Raw genomic sequence first — 23,216 nt, 5'->3', positions numbered from 1 at the left:
TGGGCAGCCGTTACCTGCAGACGTGGTCTGGATAATAAGAACTGTGAGTAAAGGCCCTGGACTGCATCACTGACTCCGTGTCGTTACTGCTGCTGCCCTGCACCATCACCCCCATCCTCCGCATACACTGCCCTGAGGCTATACTCCTCCCGTGGGGAGTTATGCTACGCTCTGCTGCACCCACAACACCAGCCTCAGCGGTCTGCCCTGTAGCGGCGGTTCACTCTGACCGCAATCCACGGGTGGCGTAGTCGGACATTTAAACATCAAAACCACATAAATAGTTCCGCCACTGGTTTGACCGCCCTGAGCCACGGAACCGGGTCGCCGCCACAAAGACTACAACCACCAGCATCCACCAAAAAGGGTCCGGCTCCGGGTGTCCCAAGGCCCAGGGGGTGCGTCAGAACATTTTCATCACCTTTCACAATCACCAATGGGACAAGGCAGGGATGTCCTCTGTCCCCTCTCTTATACATCCTAGTGACGGAGCACCTGCTCTCATCAATTCGCCATAACCCCAATATTAGGTGGATTGAGGTGGGAGGCACCGAGTACAAGTGCTCTCTATTTGCTGATGATGTCCTAGTATATATCACTCAATCACATATATCCATCCATGCTGTTATGGCTGAAATAGATCACTTTGTTACATGGTAAAATTTTAAAATCAATGCAGCGAAGTCTGAGGCCCTCGATGTCTCCCTCCCCAAATCCATATAGGATTTCATCCAGTCCAACTTTCCCTTTGCCTGGCCCTCACAGGGTATCAAATACTTAGGAATTCCTATTCATAGAGACCTCTCCCATCTATGTTATCTTAATTTTGGGCCCTTTATTGAACAATTCCATACAGACCACGGTTGGCAAGTTAGAACTGTAAGATTCACTACGTGAACCGCTGGTGTTTTGTGGAAAAGCACATGTACACCGCGTTCCAAATTATTATGCAAAAAGTGTTTAGGAGTGATAAGGGAAGAATTTGTTTGTTTGTCAGTTAAACTCATTGATGGTGATGTGTGTCAGGGCTCTTTATATCACTATAAGCAATTGCAGACACCTGTGCTAATTAGTTTGGCAGGTGTGTCCAATGAAAGGCAAGACTACTTAAGAAGGCTCTCTCACATTATTAAGCAGCCTACATTTTCTGCCAAAATGGGAAAGAAAAAGGATGTGTCGGCTGCTGAGAAGCAACAAATTGTGGAGTGTTTAGGTCAAGGCATGACTACAATCAACATTGTGCGATGATCAGGATGAAGTGTCTTGGCAATCAAGAAGTATGTAGCTGATTCACAGTACACACGTGTGCGTGCTGATAAGGGCAAATTGAGGACTCTTTCCTACAGGCAATTACGTCACGTTGAAAGAGCAGCGGCAAAAAAGCCTTGTCATAGCAGCAGACAAGTTTTTGAAGCTGCTTGTGCCTCCAACGTCCCCCGAACAACAAGATGCAGGGTCCTTCAGAGGTTTGCAGCTGTGCATACGCCATCCTGTCGACCTCCTCTATCCACTTCACACAAGCAGAAACGGCTCCAGTGGGCCAAACATTACATGAAGACTGATTTCAAAACTGTTTTGTTCACGGATGAGTGCCGTGCAGCGCTCGATGGTCCAGATGGATGGAGTGGAGGATGGCTGGTTGATGGACACCCCACGCAAACACGGCTACAGCGCCAACAAGGAGGAGGTGGAGTAATGTTTTGGGCTGGAATCATGGGGAGAGAGATTGTCGGCCCCTTTAGGATCCCTGAAGGCGCTAAAGATGAACTCCATAATGTATGTGGATTTTCTCAAACAGCACTTCCTGCCATGGTTCAAGAAGAAGAACCGTGTATTTCACAGCAAGATCATTTTTCTGCATGATAATACACCATCTCATGCTGCACATAAAACATCTGCATCTCTGGCTGATATGGGCATAAAAGGGGACAAACTTATGGTGTGACCCCCATGCTCCCCTGACCTCTACCCCATTCAGAACCTTTGGAGCATCATTAAAAGGAGTGTCTATGATGGCGGGAGGCAGTTCACATCTAAGCAACAGCTCTGGGAGGGTATTCTGTCCTCATGCAAAACAATTGAAGCAGAAACCATCCAAAACCTGACAAATTCAATGGACGAGAGAGTTCAGAAGCTCCTTTCGAACAAGGGGTCCTATGTGAAAATGTAACATCACCTAGAATAAAGTTTTGAGTTGAAAACTGTTTGATTTCAGTTTCTAACAACCTGCTAATGCTTATAATTTCAAAAATGACCATTTTTTTGGTCTTTATTAAAATGAAAAGGTTGATCGAAAAGTTTGGGGGATCTAAGAGTGTGGCAACCCAGTAGTCATGATTACTTCGAATTCTGACAATATGAGGGTCATGCTGCAGGTAGTGCAGCAAGAAGGCACTTATGTGTCTTGCGCATCTCGGAGCCCCAAAATTATTTTCCGGGCTAGATGCAGCTAAAAATTATTTTTAATTTTAAATCTGGTGAAGCTTATTATAGATGGCCTAATAGGATCAGTGCTGCACACTGCTACAAAGCCCAAATTATTTTCCAGTCAAGATACAGATAAACATGATTAGTAATTTGAAAGCTTAAAACGTTTGGTAGGGTGATTTTAACCAATCATCAAGCTTTTACTCTCCCCAGGATGACACAGGGGTAGAAAAGTCGTTTCGGATCCATGATTTGTTCATCTTTATGAACGTGAGTCTGTCTACATTATCAGTGGAGAGCCGCGTGCGCTTATCTGTCAGCACACCACCAGCAGCGCTGAACACACGTTCAGACAAAACGCTGGCTGCGGGGCATGACGAAGATCTCCAAGGCGTAAGTGGCTAGCTCCGGCCATTTATCCAGATTGGAAGCCCAAAAAGAGCAAGGGTCCAGTGACACAGTCGTTCCTTCAATGTTTACTTGGAGATACTCCTGTACCATCGTCTCTAGGCGTTGACTATGTGTCAGACTTCTTGTCTCCTGTGGCCTTGCAAAGGATGGGCTAAAAAAGTGGTGAAATGATTCCGCAAAATTGATGTTACCAGCAGATACTGTGGTTCTGTTACGGTTTGAGTGCTGAACACTTGACGGTCCCACGGTTGGCAAGTTGGAACTGTGAGATTCACTACGTGCACCACTGGTATTTTGTGGAAAAGCACATGTAAGATTCTGCAACAGTCTCTGCTGATACTCCTGCATGCGTGCATCCCTTTCTATGGCAGGAATAATTTCTGCAAATTTACTTTTGTACCGGGGATCTAACAGTGTGGCAACCCAGTAGTCAGGATTATTTCTAATTCTCACAATTCGAGGGTCATGTTGCAGGTAGTGCAGCAAGAAGGCACTCATGTGTGTTGCGCATCCAGGAGCACCAAGTCCCTGTTGTGTTGGTGGCGAGGTAACAATCATGCTTCCTTCCTCTGTCCTCTCCCCCCAACCTCGCACAACAGAAATGTGATCAAGGTCTCCCTCATCTGATGAGTCTTCCATCAGTTCGTCTTCCACTTCTTCCTGGGCTCCTGCACCTTCCTCACTAGTTTGGCTGCTACCATGCGCCCTGGTAAAACCATCTCCCCCACCCTCACATGCCTGCCGCCTTGGTGCTGCCAACCTTCTGGACCTTGCAGATGTTAGCCCTTCCGCATACAACTCCTCCTCCTCTACTTCCTCCACCTCCTCTTGTGCCACCACCTGACTCCGAATTCTGTTTAACATGTGCTCCAGCATGTAAATCACCGGAATAGTCATGCTGATAATGGCATCGTCAGCACTAAACATCTTCGTCGCCATTTCAAAACTGTGCAGAAGGGTGCATAGGTCCCTGATCTGAGACCACTCCTCCAGCGTGATTTGCCCCACCTCTGAATCTCGTTGGCCCAGGCTATACGTCAGAACGTATTGCACCAGGGCTTGTCGGTGCTGCCACAGTCGCTGCAACATGTGCAGAGTTGAATTCCACCGGGTAGGCACATCGCATTTTAGCCGGTGAAGTGGCAGGCCCAACGACTTCTGTAGAGATGTAAGTCGCTGAGCTGCGGGATGCGAACGGCGGAAGTGAGCACACAGCGACCGTGCCCTCTGCAGAAGGCCATCTAGTCTGGGATAGTGGGCTAAAAATTGCTGGACAACCAGGTTCAACACGTGAGCCATACAAGGCACGTGTGTGACATTGCCCCGGCGAAGGGCCGCACCCAGGTTTGCAGCATTGTCGCACACGGCCTTCCCTGGTTTCAGGTCCAGTGGAGACAACCATTCATGAAATTGGTTCTCCAGAGCTGACCACAACTCCTCAGCTGTGTGACTCACATTTCCCAGACATTTCAATGTAAAAACCGCCTGATGACGTTGAGCCCTACTGCCAGCATAGTAAGGAGGTGTGCAGGATCCCTTCTGCGCAGTTAGAAAGCTTGTGGCATGACCAGACAGGCTTTGGGTGCAGGTGGAAGACCGAGAGGAGGTTGAGGAGGCAGAAGCAGTGGAGGAACTTTGACATAAAGAGGATTGACGCACAACTCGTGGGGACGGCAAGACTTGGACAGCAGCCCCTTGTCCTGCTGTCACCATAGTTACCCAGTGCCCAGTCAGCTACATGTAACGCCCCTGTCCATGCCTACTCGTCCAAGTGTCTGTGGTGAAATGCACCCTGTCACACACAGAGTTTCTCAAAGAAGCGGTGATGTTGTGTGCGACATGCTGGTGGAGCGCAGGCACACCTTTCTTTGAGAAGTAGTGCCGACTGGGCATCTGGTACTGGGGCACTGCGACGGACATAAGGTCTCGAAAATCCTCTGTGTCCACCAGGCGGAAAGGCAGCATTTCTGTAGCCAAGAGCTTGCAGATGGTGAAATTCAACCTCTTAGCTTTCTCATGGCTAGGAGGAAATGGTCTTTTACTTGTCCACATCTGAGGGACCGAGGGCTGGCTATTGTGCTTAGACGGGGTTGATAAGGGTGTCCCCGGCAAACTGCCGGTCTGTGAGGAAGATGCAGGTGGACATGTTAGGTTGCCTTCATCCAAAGGTGGTGCTATCGATGTCGGACAGCGCTCAACACCAGCTGGTGTTACCACCTCCAAAGAAAATGATGACCTGCCAATCACGCTGGCTGTTGCGGGTAAAGAGGTGGCAGGTCTGTGCCCCAAAACAGGTGTGACTGCTGTCCCCCCAGTCACAGAGGATGAAGAGGCCGCGGATGCACAAGATATGGCAGACGGTGGTTGGCCCGGCCGGCTAGGCCGCATTGTAGCACACTGAGCTTCCCACTGCAACTTATGCTTCATGTCCATGTGCCGGTTCATGCATGAAGTACTCAAACTATGTATTTTTTGGCCTCTACTTAGCTTTTGCTGACAAATGTTACAGATAACACGAGTTGGGTCATCTTTATCGATCTGAAAAAATGCCCAGGCTATGCAAGGCTTAGCACCCATGCGACCTGAAGAGCCACCACGACTTGTGGTGAGAGGCAGAGTTGTGTTTGAGGATGCAGTTGTTGACGTGCTTCCAGTACTACGTCTCTGTCCAGGAAGGCGCAACCTGACCTCGTCGTCACTAGCATCTTCCTCCACCTCCTCTGCTGACCTCATCTCTTGGCTGACTGTGGGTTGACAGTAAGTGGGATCTCCGACCTCATCATCATCACCCTGTGCGTTATCACACCCGTCGTCCTCAGAGCCAACCTGTTCCTGCCCTGACAAAAAACTAAAGTTGTCGCTCCAATCAGGTATTTGAGTCTTATCATCGTCTTCCTCATTGTCTCCACCAACAGGAGTTACAGTTTGGGAATGAGGGTCTACATTATGGTCAGAACCTTCTGCGTCTGGTCCTGGATCCGACTCATAAAGATTCTGGGCATCAGTGCAGATCATTTCCTCGTCTGGATTCACAGAAGCGCTGGAGTCGACCTCTGATTCCCAGGCTATAGTATGAGTAAACAGCTCTGCAGACTCAACCATCTGTTCTACCTCATACTCAGACGGGCAGCTGGAGATTTGGGAGCTGTGAGGAAGCAAGTGCGATTTGGGTGACACCTTTGAGGACTGGAGTATTTGTGATGTTGAAGTTGATGTGGAGGAGAGCCCACTTAAAGGAGCACTTGATATCCGTTGAAGCACCTGCTGTTTTTGTGCCTCATCTGGAATTTGTAGCGATTGGCGTGGCCGTAAGAAATGGATCTTATCACATTGTCCGCTAAAAGAAGTAGACATTTTAGTTTGGCTGGAAGATGGTCTTTCTTCTGCAGATGTTACTGTTGCTTTAACACCTACCGCACGGACACAACCTTTTTTCCCCTTCCCAACACGCCTATTCCCCTTTCCACCAGCAGCAGGCCTTTTTCCACTCATTTTGGTGGTTAACTAATTCACAACTCTGGAGTTGTTTGCACAAAAAAACAATGGATGGTAACCGAGCAGAGCTGAGTGGCCAAACTGTGGTATTAGGCCAAAACTATTGGCTGGGTTAGATGCAGAAAAAAATTATTTTGAATTTGCAACCTGATGGAGGTCAGTATAGATGGATTAATAGAACAAGACCCACACACAGCTAGAAGCCCAATATTTTTTCAGAGGTAGATGCAGAAAAAAATATATTCAGTTTGCAACCTGATGGAGGTCAGTATAGATGGACTAATAGAACAAGTCCCACACACTGCTAGAAGCCCAAATATTTTTTCAGAGGTACTGTAGATGCAGATAAAAATTAGTTTTAATTTGCAACCTGATGGAGGTCAGTATAGATGGACTAATAGAGAAAGTCCGACACACTACTAGAAGGCCAAATATTTTTTCAGAGGTAGATGCAGAAAAAAATATATTCAGTTTGCAACCTGATGGAGGTCAGTATAGATGGATTAATAGAACAAGACCCACACACAGCTAGAAGCCCAATATTTTTTCAGAGGTAGATGCAGAAAAAAATATATTCAGTTTGCAACCTGATGGAGGTCAGTATAGATGGACTAATAGAACAAGTCCCACACACTGCTAGAAGCCCAAATATTTTTTCAGAGGTACTGTAGATGCAGATAAAAATTAGTTTTAATTTGCAACCTGATGGAGGTCAGTATAGATGGACTAATAGAGAAAGTCCGACACACTACTAGAAGGCCAAATATTTTTTCAGAGGTAGATGCAGAAAAAAATATATTCAGTTTGCAACCTGATGGAGGTCAGTATAGATGGATTAATAGAACAAGACCCACACACAGCTAGAAGCCCAATATTTTTTTCAGAGGTAGATGCAGAAAAAAATATATTCAGTTTGCAACCTGATGGAGGTCAGTATAGATGGACTAATAGAACAAGTCCCACACACTGCTAGAAGCCCAAATATTTTTTCAGAGGTACTGTAGATGCAGTTAAAAATTAGTTTTAATTTGCAACCTGATGGAGGTCAGTATAGATGGACTAATAGAATGATGCTATGCCCAAAAGATTTTACTTCACTAGGTGCAGTAAAAAAATTGGTATTCTATACACAGGTGGTATATCTTGCAACACAGATAGGCTACTCCACTGACTAACACACTCTGCAATAGGCCAAAAAGGATTAGCTTTGCTAGATTCAACCAAATGCTGTGAAAAAAACTTGCACAGCACTGGCACAGACCTGCCTGGCAAAAACTGATAGGAACTCATGTAACCTAGTCCTGAAAAGGACTGCAATTACAATTAGTCTTTACTCCCACAACCGATCTATTTAAGAGCACAGACCTCCCTGATAAAAGTCGTAGGAAATGCTGTAACCTAGTCCTTAAAAGGACTGCAATCACAACTATTCCCTACTCCCAAGCTATCTGTATATTTTTGCGAAAATTGGCTTGAAATTAACAAGGTATAGCGCACACAGCAACAGCGGTGCCGTCTAACACGCAGCTGCAGCAGTGAGAAAATGGTGGCGACGGGGAAAATGGCTTGGTCTTATAGGGCAAGGACATGTGACATACACTGCCAATGACACATGCCCTTGCTTGTGTGAAAAAAAGCACTTCGCTCCGTGTGTGCGCTGCTGATAGGCTGACAGATTGCACCTCCCCACTGTAAATGCGGGAAAGAGAAAAAAAAATGGAGATCTTCATTGTTCCTGCAGAGATCCATCCCCTGCCCCTCCCCCCACCCCGCTGTACACTCAAACTGCGTATTAACATTAATTTTCAGCATTACTGAGAAAAAATCCAGTTATGATTTTGGTGCACGAACAGTTATCGAACATAACCTCGAACAGCCGAATTTTTCTCAAATTGTTCGTGTTCGCCGAACGGCTCGAACACCGCCCAAAACAGCTCGAATTTGAGATTGGCGAACAGTTCGAGTAGAACAACGCTCATCTCTAATCACGACCTCCGGTCTTTGGCTGAGGGTTGTTTCTCCTCCACCAACTTGGGATCCGGTACCCTTAATCTGCCTGACCCTTCACCCTGTATTCTCGTGGGTTCTTAGGGTCCCTTCCACCTTCTTGTTCCTGAGCCCCTCTGTTCCTCTCTCTCTTCCTTTCTTGTTCCTTCTCCTCATGTTCCCACTTCTCCTCCTTCCTCGGCCTCTTCTCTAGGCCCACTTCTCCTTCTCCTCTCAGGCTCCGGCCTCTTCTCTAGGCCTGCCTCTGGAGCAGCACTCAGCCTGAGCTGCTGCTCCCTATCAGCTCTCCTCTCAACTTCTCCTCACAGACTAAACCCAGATCTAAGATGGCTCCTCCTTTTTATACTTCCCTCTAGCCATGACCCCAGGTGACCAGCAACCAATGGGCTCCTACCTACGCTCAGGAACCACCCCCCCTCCCCACTCCAGACAGGGACATAGTCGGTCGTGCCTGCACTTCTGTCTAGTGGGAGCACCGTTGAGCTGTCCCTCGGAAATGGGGTGTGTGTGCTGTATGCAGCTAACTGAGCCCTGGTCCATACTCCATCCTTACCCGGGAGTGGAATACCACACCTCTGGCAGAGGTGCAATAACCCTGTAGTGGCCGAACCCTCGGGGCGCTACATTAACACTACATGTGCCTCACAGAAAATGGGCGGTGAAGAAAAAATAATTACCTTTTATAGCTCAAATGTTGTTTTAGCTCCAAATTTCCTAAGGGCTAATAGGAAACATGTACCTCTCAATTTTTTTGTGCAATTTCTCCTGATTGCACCAATACCCTACATGTAATCGGGAACAACTTTTTTTGAGGCACAGTACAAAGCTCAGAAGGGAAGGAGCGCTATACTATAATGCAGATTTTACTGTTATGGTTTGCAAGTGTCATGACCCATTGGAAATGCTCCTGAGGTGCCAGAACAGCAGAACCCCTTTCCCCCATAAATAAGCCCATTTTGCAAACTACACCTCTTAGTGAATTCATCTAAGGGAGCAGTGGTCATTTTAATACCACTGGTGTGTCCCAGAATTTTATACTGTTGGGCAATGAAGAAATAATAATTACATTTTTACCACCAAAAAATTCTTTTAGCCCCAGATTTTACATTTTCACACTGGGAAATGGGTATAAATGTCACCAAAATTTGTCACACAATTTCTGCTGAACGTGGAAATACCGCATATTTAGCTGTACAGTACTGCTTAACCCCACGGCATGACTCGGGAGGGATGGAGCGCTATTTGCCTCCTTGAGTGCAGAATTTCCTAGCATAGTTTACAGACTCCATATACAGAGCCCTAAGTGGTAGAAGAACAGAATACCCCCCCCCCCTCTCAAGTGACCCCATTTTTGAAATTATACCCCTTTGGGAATTTTTCTACAGGTGTAGTGATGATTTGACTCCATGGGTTTTTTCCAGAAACAAGCAGCAGTCGATGTTGCTGAGTGAAAATTGCAAATCTGTTACTGTAGTGCCCACTACGTTGTAGTGCTCAGTACATTATGCCTAGCTCATGCTTTTGGAGACATGCACCCATAAATTAGGCCGACTCTCATGTCTACAAAAATGCCAAACATGTTGGATGCTAAATGCAGTTGAAGCACACCGTGGGCTCAGAAGGGAGAGGGGCATTTGGATTTGGCAGCACAGAATTTGCTGGATTTGTTTTGGGAGGTGAGGAGCCATAGCGCTTTTCCAGAGCCTTTGTGTTACCAATAACGTGGATGCCCCCTATATTTCAGTTGACAGATGACAAACCTGTGTGGGGACTTGCCTTTTTTGTGGATCAAGTTGAAGTTTTTATTTGGAATATTTTAAATAACATTTTGGATCAAGTTTATCCTGTGCGCTACGCTGAGCACTTACATCAGGGTTTCCATCTAAATCTCTGAGTGACGAGATTCAGATGAAACCCCTGAGGAACCATTCACTATAATGAGTCAGCAGAGTTACTCTGGACTCTGTCTGGCCTCGGTTCAGTGGTGTCTCTTTCTTCAGAAGTGCACAAAGTCCACCTGAAAAGATGGACAGCACTGGGTCACAGGGCAGACGGCGTCCATAGTGCCTCCATCTGCTTCATTATAGGGAATCTTCCGTCTGAATCACGTATTTCAGAGATTTAAACGGAAACCCCAGTGCAAGCGCTCAGCGTGAAGTGCAGGATAAATGTGAGCCGAGTCTTACTGAGATCTTTTGGAGCGAGAATAAACAAATCAATAGTAGAATTGATTTTATTTTTTATGCTGTTCCTCGTGCGGTATAAATGATTAGACGATTTTATTCTCAGTGCAACTACAGTGATACCAGATTCATATAATTTTTTTTTAAGGTTTAGCTATCCCTTCACATGCTAAAAGACACTTTTTTTTGCAAAAATTAATTTTTTACATCACCATTTTTTGAGAGCTATAATTTTTCCATATTTCTGCCGACAGTCATGTGAGGGCTTGTTTTTTGCTGGATGAGTTGGCGTTTTTATTGATACCAATTTCGGGCATATAACAATTTTTGATTGCTTTCTATTCCGATTTTTGGGAGGCAGAATGAACAAAAACCATCAATTCAGGAATTAGTTTTTATGCCATTCTGCATGTGGTAAAATTGAAAAGGCAGCTTTATTCTTCAGGTAAGTACGACTACAGCGATACCACATTTATGTATTTTTTTTGTTTTACTGCTTTTACACAACAAAAACTATTTTACAGAAAAAAAGAATTATTTTTGCATCACTGTATTCTGAGAGCTATAACTTTTTTATTTTTCTGCTGATGGAGCTTTATGGCAGCTTGTTTTTTGCAGGACAAGATGATATTTTCAGCGATACCACTTTTATTTACATTTGTCTTTTTAATCGCATTTGATTCCACTTTATGTTTGGCAGTATAATGGAGAAGCATAGTTTTTTGCCTCGTTTTTTTTTTTTTTTTTTTTTTTTTTTACAGTGTTCACTGAAGGAGTTAACTAGTGTGACTGTTTTATAGGTGATGCCGTTCCGGACGCGGCGATACCAAATATGTGTACTTTTTTGTTTATTTTTTCTTTGCATAAAAATATTTATGGGTACTATGTACAGTTGAAATCAGAAGTTTACATACACTATATAAAAAGACACATATGCATGTTTTTCTCAATATCTGACATGAAATCAGAATAAACCTTTCCCGTTTTAGGTCAATTAGGATTACCATAATGTTTAATATTAACCAAATGCCAGAATAATGAGAGAGAGAGAATGTTTTAAGACATTTTTATTACTTACTGCAAAGTCAAAAGTTTACATACATTTCATTACTATTTGGCACCATTGCCCTTCAACTGAATGACTTGCGTCAAACATTTGGGATATCCTTCCACAAGCTTCTCACAACAGTTGGTCAGAATTGGGCCCATTCCTCCTGACAAAACTGGTGTAACTGATTCAGTTTGTAGATCGCCTTGCTTGTACCTGCCTTTTCAGCTTTGCCCATAAATTTTCAATAGGATTGAGATCAGGGCTTTGTGATGGCCACTCCAAAACATTGACTTTGTTTTCCTTGAGCCACTTTGTTAAAATTTTGGCAGTATGCTTTGGGTCATTGTTCATTTGGAAGACCCATTTTCGCCCAAGCTTTATCTTCTTTAGCTGATGTCTTGAGATGCAGCTTCAGTATTCCCACATAATATACTTTTCTCAAGATTCTCTATTTTGTGAAGAGCACCAGTCCCGACTGCAGCAAAACAACGCCACAACATGATGCTGCCACCCCCGTGTTTCACAGTTGGGATGGTGTTCTTAGGCTTCCAAGCGTCTCCCCTTTTCCTCCAAATGTAACAATGGTCATTATGCCTAAATAAATTAAATTTTAGTTTTATCAGACCACAGGACATGTCTCCAAAAATTAAGGCATTTGTTCCTGTGTGCATTTGCAAACATTAATCTGGCTTTTTTATGTTTCTTTTGGAGTAATGGCTTCTTCCTGATAGAGTGGCATTTCAGCCCACGTTGATACAGTACTCGTTTCACTGTGGATATTGACACAATCTTACCAGCTTCCGCCCTCATCTTCACAAGGCCTTTTGCTTTTGTTCTTGGGTTGATATGCACATGTTGGACCAAAGCACGTTCATCTCAAGGACACAGAACCCGTCTCCTTCCTGAGTGGTATGAAGGCTGGACATTCCCATCTTGTTTGTACTTGCATATAATTGTTTGAACAGATGAAAGAGGCACCTTCAGGTATCTTGAAATTGTACCCAAGGATGAGCCAGACTTATGCAAGTCCACAATTCTCTTCCTGATATCTTGGCTGATTTCTTTTGACTTTCCCATGATGCTACACAAAGAAGCAGTGTGTTTCAGTTAGCATTAACATACATCCACAGTTGTGTCTCTAATTAACTCATATGTTGCCAAAAAACCTATCAGAAGCTTCCAAACACATGAAATCATTATATGGGCAGTCCAGAATAAAGACATAGTAATCTTATTGTGTGTAAACTATTAACTTTGCAGTAGGTAATACAATTCCTTAAAACATTCTCTCTCTCTCATTATTCTGGCATTAGTCAAATATTAAAAATTATGGTAATCCTAAATGACCTAAAACGAGAAAGGTTTATTCTGATTTCATGTCAGATAATGTCTTACTTTGTGTTGAATTTATTGTCTTTATATGTCCCCTCTTAATTGTAAAGTGCTGCTGAATATGTTGGTGCTATATAAATAAAAACTATTATTATTATTATTATTATTATTATAGCAGAGGTTTACATTTCTTTTATATCTCTAATGTGCACTTAATAGAGATGAACTCTAAGGAGCATTAGGAATAGACCAAGATCACAGGTATGGAGAATGTTGATTTTATAATATTGTATTACTACTGAATTAACCATATATACCTAATAACAGTATAGTAGGAATTGAACAGTTTTCAGTAAATTTATTTTTGTACCTTTCAGAAACACCTTTTTGTGATTGTGTTTGGTGCTGCGATTTGCCTGACTGTTTGCAATGCGGCTTGTTTTATGGCAGAGTCCGAATTTCAAGGAAAACCTGTAAATGGTAAGTAACAGTATGAGCTTAGCTACAGCATATCTGATCAACAATAGATTGATATCAGAATGCTGAATAATAGTCAAACAGCTACCACAAAATACCAATACACACATAACATATCTCAAAGGTAAATACTAGTGATGAGCGAGCACTAAAATGCTCGGGTACTCGTTGTTCGGGTTGAGCAAATTGGATTACTCGAGTGCTCGGACCGAATAACGAGCCCAACGTAAGTCTATGGGAAACCCAAGCATTTATCTGGCGGCTCCCTCCAGCGGTCTGCAGAGAGCCTAAAAATTTCCCAAATCGATGAGAACAGTGCTCAAATGACATGGGATCAGCATGGCAAGACCCCTGGAAGCATTTCGGACGCCCAGGTCACTGCTGTCAACAATATTGTCAGAGGTATTATGCCATTTTTACAGACTCACAATTAAACATGCAAAAACGAAACCAAAATGGATTTTCCTGGTAAAAATGTTAAGGAACTAACTTTCCAGGGTCATATCTTGTATATAAGGCAATATATATATAAAAAACAAAAATTCTCCTCCACACCTTGAGCTATGTGCACACGTAGCGTTTTTGATGCGTTTTTGCACTTTTACATTGCTTTCAACCAAGACAAATGCATTCACTGGGAAATTGGAAATGTAATTTTAAAATTTTACAACCTTATCTGGCAATATGGTGTGTGACACATCATCAGACACATGCATACAGTGCTGAAAAGACATGGGAACAGCAAGGGGAAGACCCCTGGAAGCATCTCTGACTCCCAGGTCACTGCCTAAAAGTGTACCCATCACAAGTGATCCTTGGCGCATGCGAAGATGCAAGCACAATCACCGTTCACATCCTTATCCCAGTGCAGCGTTCAGTTGTCCCTACCCCATTCCTTGGAATGCAAGTGTAGCACCCTGAGGATTCGGCTGCTACAGGGGTATTGCACCTCAAGCCAGAGGTGTGATATTCAACTCCCGGGTAAGGATGGAGTGTGGAACTGAGCTCAGTAAGCTGCATGCACTACACACATCCCATTTCTGAGGAACAGACCGATGGTACTCCCACTAGAGAAATGTGCAGGTACAACAGTGTCTGTTCCTGGCTGGAGTGGGAGGGGGGGTGGAACATCCCAGTAGTGTAGGGGCAGATAGGGGGAGCAGTCTGGGTAGTGCTAGGAGCTCATTGGGTGCTGGTCACCTGAGCTCACACATAGAGGGAGTATATAAGGTGGGCACCATCTTAGATCAGGGTCTTTGCAGAGGAGTCTTTTGCAGAAGGCTGGTCAGTCTGTCAGTCTTTTGCAGAGCAGTGGAGGAAAGCAGAGGAGCAGAGCAGCCCCAAGGCCAAGAGTGAGAGAGGAGAAAGAAAGACCCAGAGGGGGAGAAAGAAGGAACTCCAAGAGCCCAAATTAGACCAGAGGGTGAAGAGTTGGCAACAGGGTACCGGATCCCAAGCTGGCAGAGGCTACAGCACACCTTAGCCAGGAACCGGAGGCCGTGGGCAGAATCTGCCACGGCCACCCACTATATCCACCCGGAAGGCAGACCACGCATAGGGTCAGGGAACCCAGAGACAAGGGTTCACCAACAAGAGGCCCGAGGGAGCCGGACATAGGTGGATCCCTGGTGGGGAAGGCCAGAGACGAGGACAGGACAGAAAGGGAGCTCAGAACCACGCTCCAGAACTACTTGGGGGTTGGCCGAGTCCAGGACCTGGTGGACGCAGCACGGCTCGGGTGGTCACTTAAGGCCGGAGTGACCGGTACAAGAACAGCAGTAAGTAAACAAACCCTGAACTGCACAGCCCGACTCTGACTCTCATTACCATCCTCACTGCACCTCCACAACCACCATCCTCTGCACCTGACCCCCTGAGGCTATACCCCTCCCGTTGGGGGTTATACTACCTGGGCTGCACAAACACCATCAGCCTCAGCGGACCCTGCTGCAGCGGCGGCCGTAGTGACCGCAATTCAACGGGTGGCGTAGTCGACATAAAGAACTTTAGTAACATCAGTAAGGACTGCCACACACTGAGCTTGACACCCTGGGCACGGACCGGGTCACAGCCACTCGGAGACTACAACCCCCATCTGATCCGGCTCCGGGTATCCCCAACAACACTGGCCCAGGGGGCGCGTCAACTTTGGTGTAGTCGGCAGGATTACGTGCCCGCAACAACCGGGTACTGCGTGCCTGAAGAAAAAGTTCATCGTTACCTTAAAAAGAAGTCTCCTGCCGGTTCCGGAGGGTCCCCGCCATCGGGCCCCATCACAGGTCGTTTCCCGCCGGTTGTCCGCCATTTGCAGCTTTTTCCCGCCATCCATGGAGTTTCCCGCCACTGTGAGACGATTCCCGCCATTTCCGAAGATTTCCCGCCTTGGAAGAGCGGACGCCATTATGGGCGTGCCAGAGGGTGGCAAGAGGCCACCTCCCATCGTGGGCCAGGTCGAAGAATGGCGCCAAAAGCGGAAACCGCGCCCACCAACAGAGACTGTGATGCTGGAAGTGTCCATCAGCGTAAGAGAACTGCCCCTGGAACTGACAATCACTAAGTTGCCCCGGGACCACCCTCGATGTGGGCGGAGACAGAAGAAGAGAACAAAGATGGGTGTCGCCTGGAGGAGTCTGGAGAGAGCGCACCCGGAGACAAGACGTCTGGAAGAGAGTCCAGAGAGAGCCTACCCGGAGATGGAGGGAGAGCCAGGCAGCACCGACCCAGCGGTCAGGAGCCTGATGCGGGCCGCCACTCCAGGCAGCACCGACCCAGTGGTCAGGAGCCTGTTGCAGGTCGCCACTCCAGAAGGCCTGCTGGAGATCCTAGCACAGCTCCCCCGAGACCGGGAGTGTGCACAGACCGCGCTGGAGGGCCTCGCACGGAGGATGGCCCGGGTGCAACGGGAGACGTTGGCGGAGTGGAGCCGAGAGATGGCCCAGCAGACCGAAACTCGTCAGCGGAGCACGCCACCCGAGACAAGGAGACAGACCGCCTCTGAGGATGGCGCAGGAGGACTCAAGGCCGGAGACGGCGCCGAGAAGGGAGCCGAACGAATGGAGGCAGGTAAAGGGGACGTCACTACCCCGAGCCGGGAAACCGCGTGCCTGCCCCAGCTCCCCGTCGCAGAGCCCGAAGTACCCCCTGCCGTGCCCGTCGCTGCAACGTCACCGCCGCAGACTAGGTCTGAAACGGAAGCCGCGACCCCTGTGACGTCACACGCCTCGACCCCGAGCGTGGCCAAGCAGGAAGTACCATCGGCCTGGTCGCAAGGCCTAGTACCCCCGGGCGCCGCAATACCAACAGCGCCCCCTACCTCCGCGGAGCCCCCGGCCTGGTCGCAGGGCCAAGTAACACAGGGCGCCGCCGTTCTTACGGTGCCCTTTACTTTCAAGGTGCCCCAAGCCTGGTCGCAAGGCCTGGTCAACCCGGGCGCCGCTACCACCACGGCGCCCATAACACCTAAAGTACCGCACCTGGGTGAGGACCTGTTCGCCCAGCATACGTGCCCGGATGGGCAGCCCTTCGTATGGCCCCAGGAATACATCCAGCTGGAGCTGCAAAAAGCAAGGGCCATGTGCGAACCCCTGATCCCAGCTCCAAAGCCCATAAAGAGGATCTCGCCCCCGCTAGAAGAGACCCAGTTTGAGTGGGATCACACCGGAGAAGACCTCATGGGGTTCACTCAGGAGACTCGGGCAGCCGCAGCGGAGCGTGCAGAGTGCTGCCGCCAGCAGCTCGAGGTCTTTGAGAGGGAGCGGAGAGAGAGGCGGGTCCGGGAACAACAAGCCCAAATAAGGAGCACGGAGCAGAAGAGCCGGACCAGGAGAAACCCCCGTGCAGCGCATGGTCCCCGTACCATCGGGACTGTGATAAAGTTCAATCTGCAGCATGGGTGGGGTTTCATCAGGGATCACCGCACCCCAGGCGACGTCTTCGTGACCAGGAGAGACGTTGAGTCCCACCTACCGGAGGGACACAGAGGTCGTGACCTGTATTTAGGGGACGAGGTCACCTTCACCCGGCACAAGTGTGCCAAAGGACCCTACGCCCTCCATGTGCATCGCCTGACGGAGGAGGAGCTGCGGTGTGAGGAGGAGCAAGAGGACCCGGACGGGTCTGAAACTGAAACTGTCCACAAAGAAAGAGCAGGAGGACGCCGTCGTTGAGTACGGTAGAGAGAGACTGTATAAAGTTACCCGTCAGGGTATAAGAACTGTTCTAGTTAAAATATAGTCCCCGTTGGGACCAGCCAAAAGTGAACTGTTAACCCCGTGTGTCCCTATTCCCACTGACCGAGGACTGAGAGCGGTCATTCCTTTCCTAATACCTGGCCGAGGACTGAGAGCGGCCATATCCCCTTGTATATAGTTGCGCTTCCTAAAGCGCCCCCTACCGGTTTTATAGGAAACTGTTTTATTCCAAAAGAGACTGTCGCACTTTACCCGGTCACAAGTTGCACCGTGACCGGAGGAGCCAGAAGCAAGAAAAGTCTACGAGAATGTTATTTATATGAAAAGTTTATTGCTGATATATATATATGATGTTTTATATGTTTTATATGTTTATGTTTTATAAAAAAAAATGTATGTTTTTGGATGTTTATATCTTACAGCCCGAGGACGTGCTGTGATTTACCAGGGGGGAATGTAGCACCCTGAGGATTCGGCTGCTACAGGGGTATTGCACCTCAAGCCAGAGGTGTGATATTCCACTCCCGGGTAAGGATGGAGTGTGGAACTGAGCTCAGTAAGCTGCATGCACTACACACATCCCATTTCCGAGGAACAGACCGATGGTATTCCCACTAGAGAAATGTGCAGGTACAACAGTGTCTGTTCCTGGCTGGAGTGGGAGGGGGGGTGGAACATCCCAGTAGTGGAGGGGCAGATAGGGGGAGCAGTCTGGGTAGTGCTAGGAGCTCATTGGGTGCTGGTCACCTGAGCTCACACATAGAGGGAGTATATAAGGTGGGCACCATCTTAGATCAGGGTCTTTGCAGAGGAGTATTTTGCAGAAGGCTGGTCAGTCTGTCAGTCTTTTGCAGAGCAGTGGAGGAAAGCAGAGGAGCAGAGCAGCCCCAAGGCCAAGAGTGAGAGAGGAGAAAGAAAGACCCAGAGGGGGAGAAAGAAGGAACTCCAAGAGCCCAAATTAGACCAGAGGGTGAAGAGTTGGCAACAGGGTACCGGATCCCAAGCTGGCAGAGGCTACAGCACACCTTAGCCAGGAACCAGAGGCCGTGGGCAGAATCTGCCACGGCCACCCACTATATCCACCCGGAAGGCAGACCACGCATAGGGTCAGGGAACCCAGAGACAAGGGTTCACCAACAAGAGGCCCGAGGGAGCCGGACATAGGTGGATCCCTGGTGGGGAAGGCCAGAGACGAGGACAGGACAGAAAGGGAGCTCAGAACCACGCTCCAGAACTACTTGGGGGTTGGCCGAGTCCAGGACCTGGTGGACGCAGCACGGCTCGGGTGGTCACTTAAGGCCGGAGTGACCGGTACAAGAACAGCAGTAAGTAAACAAACCCTGAACTGCACAGCCCGACTCTGACTCTCATTACCATCCTCACTGCACCTCCACAACCACCATCCTCTGCACCTGACCCCCTGAGGCTATACCCCTCCCGTTGGGGGTTATACTACCTGGGCTGCACAAACACCATCAGCCTCAGCGGACCCTGCTGCAGCGGCGGCCGTAGTGACCGCAATTCAACGGGTGGCGTAGTCGACATAAAGAACTTTAGTAACATCAGTAAGGACTGCCACACACTGAGCTTGACACCCTGGGCACGGACCGGGTCACAGCCACTCGGAGACTACAACCCCCATCTGATCCGGCTCCGGGTATCCCCAACAACACTGGCCCAGGGGGCGCGTCACAAGCACAAGTATGCAGACAGCCACACCCACATACAGGCTGCAATACTATACTGACAAATTTGTGACATCTGCTTGCACTTGAAATGTGGCCTTTTAGGCTCGTGGAGGCGGAAGCTGTCCACAACCTCATGGCGGCAGCCAGGTGTCCATACTCGGTCCCCAGACGCCACTATTTCTCCCTGTGTCGTCTCTGCCTTCCACAAGCACGGGTCCCAGAGCATTACCCGTGCCCTCCCCAGTGCACTTACTGGGAAGGAACGCCTAACCATAAACACGTGGACAGGTGAATGTGGTCAAGGATGGTACAGAGCCAGTCCACATTAAAAATGCAGCCATAGAGTGTCCGGGAACCTTCCCACACACTTTTCTTAGCCAGGGCTGCTTCTCAGCAGAGTTGGATGGGCTCACCAGAAAACCGGAGACTCCTCCGGTTGGCCCTGGTTTCTCCTTCAGGAGAGTTCATAGTGCCAAGGTGAGGCCATGATGATGATAGAGGCCACCATTTGCTTAGTTTTCTGTTACTTGGAATGCAAGCGCAAGTATGCAGCCAGCCACCTACCCACAGGCCAAAAAAGTAAACTGCCAGATTTCTGGGCTGCTGCTTGCACTTGAAATGTGGCCTTTTAGGCTCGTGGAGGCGGATGCTTTTCACAACCTCATGGTGGCGGCCGGGTGTCCATACTCGGCCCCCAGCCGCCATTATTTGTCCCGATGTCGTCTCTGCCTTTCACAAGCATTGGACCTACAACATTACCCGTGCCCTCCCCACTGCATTTACTGGGAAGGACTACCTAACCACAAACACATGGACAAGTGAATGTGGCCAAGGATGGTACGGAGCCAGTCCACAGCTTGTCATTGAGTTGTATTTCACCACAGCCATATTTTTTAGCTCGGTGAAAGGACTCACTTGGGAAACCGTATCTACTCCAGCTGTCATTTCTCCCAGGAAGTCCTCTAATGCAGCTTGTCGCATAAGCAATGGCATCCCATCCAACATTAGCTTGTACTTGTCGGTGGTGCTTCGACACACAAACATCTTTCTTTGTACTTTAATTTCATGACTACAGAGTTGGGCAATGGCCTGATCTGCAATGCGGTTTCAGAAATAACATGCAATCAAGCACGTCCAATCCACATTAAAAATAGCAGCCATAGAGTGTCCGGGAACCTTCCCGCACACTTTTCTTAGCCAGGGCTGCTTCTCAACAGGGTTGGACGGGCCCACCAGAGAACCGGAGACTCCTCCGGTGGGCCCTGGCTTCTCCATCGGGAGAGTTTATAGTGCCAAGGTGAGGCCATGATGATGATAGAGGCCACCATCTGCTTAGCTTTCTGCTACTTGGAATGCAAGCACAAGTATGCAGCCAATGCAGGCTGCCATACTATACTGACAATTTTTTGACAACTGCTTGCACTTGAAATGTGGCCTTTTAGGCTCGTGGAGGCGGAAGCTTTTCACAACCTCATGGCTGCGGCGGCCGGGTGTCCATACTCGTTCCCCAGCCGCCACTATTTCTTCCGGTATCATCTCTGCCTTCCACAAGCAAGGGTCCCTGAACATTACTGCTGATACTTTTGACACGCCCCCTGGGCCGTGTGTGTGTGGGGATACCCAAAATCCGGACCCGTTGTGGATGCTGGGTGGTGTAGTCCTTGCGTGGCGGGGACCCGGCCCCGTGGCTCAGGGTGTTCAACTCAAATGGCGGTCTATATACCGAATGTCCGACTATGCCACCCGTCAGAATGAACCGCCGCTGCAGGGCAGACCGCTGAGGCTGGTTTTGGGAGTGCAGCGGAGGATAGTATAACTCCCCACGGGAGGAGTATAGCCTCAGGGCAGCAGGTGCGGATGTTGGGGGTGATGGTGCGCGGGAGCAGCAGTAACCACACGGAGTCTGTCATGCAAGTCAGGGTCTTTACTGTTGGTGGTATTAAGGGACCCGTCCGGAATATAGGTTAACAATGGAGGCCTGGTCAGTCTGAGAGCCACCGGGATATCCCACTGGTCAGGGGGAGTTTGTAGGCCTACCGTGCTGATGACTCGCCCCCTGGGCCGTGGGGCACTCGGAGCCGGGCAATAGGGAGACGTTGGGGGTAGTAGTGGCAACCCGGTTCCGTGGCTCAGGGTGGTCAGACCAATGGTAGTCTGCTATGTGCTGTTGATAATGTCCGACTACGCCACCCGTGGATTGCGGTTATTAGGAACCGCCGCTGCAAGGCAGTCCCCTGAGGTTGATGGTGTGTGCAGCAGAGATTATATAACTCCCCACGGGAAGAGTGTAACCCCAGGGCAGTGCGGTGGATGGTGGGGGTGATGGTGCAGAGAGTCCCAGTGCCGTTAGTGCTGGAGGAGCGAAAGAGTACACAGACAACGTACTACAGTCCAATGTCTTTTACTCAGTTCAGATTCTCTGGGTCACTTCTGTACAGGTAGTGACCACCCAAGCCGTGCTGTGTCCACCAGGTGAGGGGCTCGGTCAACTCCCAGGCGATTCAGGAGCATGGCACAGGACCCCCTTTTATCCTTTCTCTGGCCTGCCTCACCAGCGACCCACTTTTGTCCAGCTGCTGCGAACTTTTGTGGGTAAACGTGGATCCCGTTCCCCGCTGTTCTATATGGTGCCTTCCTAGCAGGTTTGATGAGGTGTCGCACCAATAAATGATCACGACCTCCGGTCTTTGGCTGAGGGTTGTTTCTCCTCCACCAACTTGGGATCCGGTACCCTTAATCTGCCTGACCCTTCACCCTGTATTCTCGTGGGTTCTTACGGTCCCTTCTGCCTTCTTGTTCCTGAGCCCTTCTGTTCTTCTCTCTCTCTTTCCCTGCTGTTCCTTGCTGTTTCTGTTCCTTTCTGTTCTTGTTCCTTTCTGTTCCTGTTACTTTCTGTTCCTGGCCTTTTCTCTAGGCCTGCCTCATGGAGCTGGGCCGAGAGGAAGCCACAGCTCCCTGTCACATCTCCACTCTGCTTCTTCTCTGACTGAACTGAACTAACTAACCCAGAATTAAAATGGTGCCCACCTTTTATACCTTCCCTTAGAACATGAGCCCAGGTGACCAGCAACCAATGGGCTCCTACCTACGCTCAGGAACCAACCCCTATCTGCTCCTACATCACTGGGTGTTCCTCCCCCCTCCCCACTCCAGGCAGGGACATGGTCTGTCGTACCTGCATTTCTGTCTAATGGGAGTACTGTTGAGCTGTCCCTCGGAAATGGCGACTCGGGCCTTCCGTACTTCTCACCCCTCCGGGGCAGTAGTGGTCCCTCTCGTGTGGCTGAGCCTCCGGGCTTCCTTGGGCCAGAGGACTTGAAGTCCCCTGCGTGGTGGTTTTCTGCTGCTGGGCTTAGAACCCTCACGGCCTCGGACTCCAGTGTCCGGCTTTTCAAGTCTCTGCTAGTTCCCCTCCTGGCTTCGTGTTCCTCCTCTGCCTACAGGGACTCCTCAGCCTGCTGCTGACCTGTCCCTCTCTCTGGCTTCACTGTCTAACCGCGCCCCAGATCCAGATTATAAAGGGCAAAATTCTCCCCTCCCTGGACTGAGGCAGGAAGTGCCGCATTCTAATTGTCCCCAACCATTGAACCTCCCACCTGCTCTCAGACATGACATTGCTGCCACTGTGGCGACCAGACCTGGGGTGCCACATTTTTCTGTGGGAATCTGCTTGCCAGCCTGTAATATTTCCAGTGAGATATGGTATGACGTCATGGTATTAGCAATGCCCCCAGTGCCAGTAGAGAAGCCATCCCCAATTTCGTTCTCGGGAATTCTATTTGGTAGACTGAGTGGCTGCCCAAAATACATTAGTTTCTCACAAAGGAGCTGAAGATAGAGGGGCAGTAGGTGCAAGTTTCTCCAGCCTGTTAGATTTCAGAGGGTGAACGGCAGCACATTGGCTCAGTGGTTAGCACTGAAGCCTTGCAGCGCTGGGATACTGGGTTCAAATCCC

The 23,216-nt window shown here is 48.6% G+C and overlaps 1 protein-coding gene across 2 annotated transcripts in view; it reads left to right on the top strand.

Annotated features, from left to right (window-relative positions):
• Window positions 1-23,216, top strand: part of LOC141273611 (beta-microseminoprotein-like) — a 63,301-nt gene that overhangs the window by 22,389 nt on the left and 17,696 nt on the right. For both annotated transcript variants that reach the window (XM_073685679.1, XM_073685678.1), the window contains exon 2: window positions 13,284-13,386. In XM_073685679.1, the coding sequence (XP_073541780.1) occupies window positions 13,284-13,386 (103 nt within the window). The remainder of the gene's footprint in view (window positions 1-13,283; window positions 13,387-23,216) is intronic.

Source organism: Phyllobates terribilis, unplaced genomic scaffold (genome assembly GCF_046119375.1).
Source record: "Phyllobates terribilis strain yellow unplaced genomic scaffold, ASM4611937v1 Scaffold_5__5_contigs__length_657084704, whole genome shotgun sequence".
NCBI lineage: Eukaryota > Metazoa > Chordata > Amphibia > Anura > Dendrobatidae > Phyllobates > Phyllobates terribilis.
Note: the sequence above shows the minus strand (reverse complement) of the source record. Positions and strands in the feature narration are given on the sequence as shown.